Below are 3,848 nucleotides of genomic sequence, written 5' to 3'. Positions count from 1 at the left end.
TCCGTAGAAATACAGAATATTGGGGAAATGGAAGGAAATTGAGTAACTCAGAGACATACCTTATGCCATAAATAAAATCCAGTAGTTGGAGTTTGGATTGAAAACCTCCTGGGGATCGACAGCTCCGTTCCTCTGTTAGAATTGCTCTTTGGAAATTAATGGGCTTGGCTTTGTATCTCCAACTGTTCTGCACAAATGAACCAAACTGGGAATCAGTTGGAGTCACTGAAGCTTAACACAACTCCAGCTATTGTTTACATGGCTCCCATGAACCCCCTGTGCCAAACTGATTAGATTTACAGTTCATTCGATAAGCCTGTCTGCTCATGGCACATAGGCAATGAACCTTTTCATAAAAAGAAACCAGAGATGGAGAGGGGAGAAAAACACACAAAATCTTTGGTAGAGAGAGAGGCTACGAGACGGCGGGGATCATTTAAGTGTTTAGAAAGCCTGGCTTGTGCTAGATCCTTGGGCTCAGTATTGAAAGGACACTTTGGGGTTTGCCTCTCTGCTTACCAGAAACTCTGCAATACTATTTGAAAATCCTTTGTGATCTTGGATATGTTTAACAACTGAGACAACTAAGGACTAGGAAAATCTCTTAAAAATAGAGATAAAGTGGGTCAGGGAGCACTGTGCAGAGCTATGGAAGCCACCAACAGCCACAATGACAGACAGGGTTGCTTTTGTTGCTGACTCTTCCCCACCCCCACTCCAAGCTAGAGGCTAGGGGAAAGTGTATAAAACTTACTCCGTGGGCACATGCTTGGGTCCATTATTAGTCATGGAGCCATGAAATCATCACTCTCAAAATGCTTGTCTAGTCATCTTTTAGGCAAAATAATTAATCTCATTTCTTAGAATATGAGTGAATAACTTTGTTAACTATAGCTCGTAGGTCTGCCTTAGTCACTTGGTGAAAATGAAGTGGAGATGGCTAACTGAATAAAAGTCGATACCTACTATCAGAGGAGTACCATATGGGCACTTTATAGCACATCTGTTTTATCCACTACTTCATCACAAATTGTCCTGAAACTTAGGAGCATGAAACAACACCCATTTTATGAATACTGCACAAATTCTGTGGGTGTGGGATTCAGATAGAGTTTGCCTGGGCGATTCTGCTATAACATTTCGTGTCAGCTGTTTGTTTGTTTTTTGTTTTTTTAATACAAGAGCACAGATTTACTTTATTTAATTTTCATTAGTTTTAATTCTGGAGGGCTATAGCATCACATGAATTCTGTGTCCAATGGCCTTAGCAGGAAGGTTGCTTCCGAATTTGGCATGAACCATACCACTGTTTCCATGGGCCTGCGTTACCTTTTCCCAGATTACTATGGTTTTGTTAGGTTTGCCACCAGGAGTCACTGTGTTGTGTTTTGCTTTGTATACATAAGCACATCTCTTGCCCAAGTAGAAATTGATATCGCCTCGGGCATAAACACCTTCAATTTTAAGGAGCACTGTGTGCTTCCTTTGGTTCCGGAAACCCCGCTTATAGCCAGCAAAAATAGCCTTGTACCACAGCCTTCCAGACATTTTGCCTTTTAGAAGTCCTGTTCTCAGCAGGCCTCCACAGATGGCTCAGCTGAGTTTATTTGGTAGATTTTAGCTGGTGGTTAAGCAGGTTTGTGGAGCCAACTTTGGCATGACCAGCTGACCTATCTCCCTCCATGTGTTCTCATGGCTACTCTACCGTGGAAGTCACATGTTTCACATGGTGACTTATGAAGAACAAGTGCCCCAAGGATCCCAGGAATAAACTAAAAGCTTCAACATTTCATATTTGCTGATTTCTATTGGTCAACAAAGTCACCAAACCAATTTTGATTCAAGAAGTGGAATAGAGCTGGCCACTGGTGGCTCATGACTATAATACTAGCTACTCAGGAGACTGAGATCTGAGAGTCAAGGTTGGAAGCCAGCTGGGGCAGACAAATCAGAGATTCTTCTCACCAACTAACTATTCAGAAGTGGTATTGTAGCTCAAGAGGTAGAGCACTAGCTTTGAGGAAAAGAATCTCAGGGACAGTACCCCAGCCCTGAGTTCAAGCCCCAAGACCAGTCCAAAAGGAAAAATAAAAAAGAGTAGACCAGACCCCTCAATCAGAGGAACAATAACCTCCCTCACAAAATGTAGCTATCCTGAACTTGTCTCAAGAACTTTCTTGTACCTGAGAAAAATAATTCAGTAGTATATGTCAATACATTTCTTACTTAATAATGGGGGGGAGAAAATTTCACGGCAACTTGACAAAATCCATAGTGGAAAAGGCATATCTCTTACTCAAAAGATGCTATATTCTTTGCCAGGTTTGGTTTTAAATTTGGTTTTGTTGCTGTCTCTCTCCCCACAACATGGTGTTTAATCCTGATATGCTGTGGGTACTTAATAATATTTAGTAACATTTGAGAGATGCATTAAAGAGAATATATTACTGAGAGGCATTATACAGCTTTCAAGTGGTAACTCTTACCTGGAAATTTTACCACCAAGCTTGAATAAATCACAGAGAAAAATGGATGTTTATGCAAAATAATTGAGCTTGTGTTAAACTCTGGGACTCACACATTGGATGTCTTATTCTTTGTTTCCTGGTCTACCATCATATTAGTGGTACCATAGACTCTCACTTACCACACATGTCTCCAGAACTCTGTGTAAACTATGGCTGTGGCTTTGAACCCTGTCCGATCATCACTGCAGGTGTGAGCAGAAGCCAATTTCCTTCCATGTTTCATTTTCATTACAATAAAGTCCTATCTCTAGTGTTCTTCAGTTCATGGACCTCAGCCATGCTACTCTGCTATTCAATACATGACTTTTCTGAAGAATCTTTCCCTAAGAAAGCCTTGCTGGCACTGAGCTTCCTACCATCTGGCCTGTGCAGTCGGAGTGGGGAGATGTAGAGTGGCCAGTTATTTACTGTTGGCTGGGGTACGCAGTAAGGGAGTGGTTAGGGGAGACTCTTACCTGAACCATTTCTTTCCTACTTCTTGTCTCCCTGTCTTCTTTTTGCTTGGTGGCAGAACAATGAGACACACTGAGTGTGGCAATTTTTTGAGAACTTTGGGAAAGCACATTAAAGAGTGAAACAAATACGTTTTCTAATTTGAGTAATTTAATCCTCCAGAAACCTGTTGTTTTGTTCAAAGGCTTTCTGGATTTGAAGCCACATGGTCCTTTCTCAAATACACCCTGCTTCCCCTTCTCTACTCACCCTCTAACAATCCCCCCCAAAAATTATGTGTTAAGAATTTCCACTCAAGATTAAATAGTCCATTTTTTCCTAGGTATTTTTGAATTATTGGCAGGATTATAACATTAGAGAATCAGTTCCAAATGGTGCTTTGATAATTGGCCAACTTGGTGCAGAGCTTTTCCCTTTCTGTTAAGAATTACTCACCTGGACAGGGAGCATGAGACCTTTGGATATGGTATGCTGTTGGGTATGCTCCATTTTAAGCATGTAATACAAAGGTGATACATTTTCCAAAACAAACAAAAATAAATAAATTGAACAATCTTCCAACTTTAAAGAAGTCCTTGCATAAAAAGGATTGATGAAAAGCCTTTGATATTTTTAGTAACTTTCATGTTCCAAACCCAGTGTTTGGCACTAGATATACAAATGACTACAGTGTGGCCCCTACTCTGAGGGAATTAGCAGCTTAGGAACAGATATCCATGTAAGCAGGTAAATCCCAGCATCACTCAATATGATTTAGAGAGAGGTACATGCAGTGTTAGTCTAATCTAAGGAGAGAGAGCCTGGGCAGATGACAAATATATGCATATATTATAAATACATATGTATGTTGAAACTACTTGTATATAT

The 3,848-nt window shown here is 40.5% G+C and overlaps 1 protein-coding gene across 1 annotated transcript; it reads right to left on the bottom strand.

Moving 5' to 3' along the window:
- Positions 1 to 1,230: 1,230 nt before the first annotated feature.
- Positions 1,231 to 1,583, bottom strand: LOC122120129 (60S ribosomal protein L35a-like). The gene has a single exon (XM_042694219.1). The coding sequence runs from the start codon at positions 1,546 to 1,548 to the stop codon at positions 1,231 to 1,233; it is 318 nt and encodes a 105-aa protein (XP_042550153.1). The 5' UTR covers positions 1,549 to 1,583.
- Between the last annotated feature and the right edge of the window lie 2,265 nt (positions 1,584 to 3,848).

The sequence above is a fragment of the Dipodomys spectabilis genome, unplaced genomic scaffold (assembly GCF_019054845.1).
Source record: "Dipodomys spectabilis isolate Male_0828 unplaced genomic scaffold, ASM1905484v1 ptg000174l, whole genome shotgun sequence".
Taxonomy (NCBI): Eukaryota; Metazoa; Chordata; class Mammalia; order Rodentia; family Heteromyidae; genus Dipodomys; species Dipodomys spectabilis.
The sequence above is the reverse complement of the archived record's forward strand: the minus strand, read 5'-3'. Positions and strand labels throughout refer to the sequence as shown.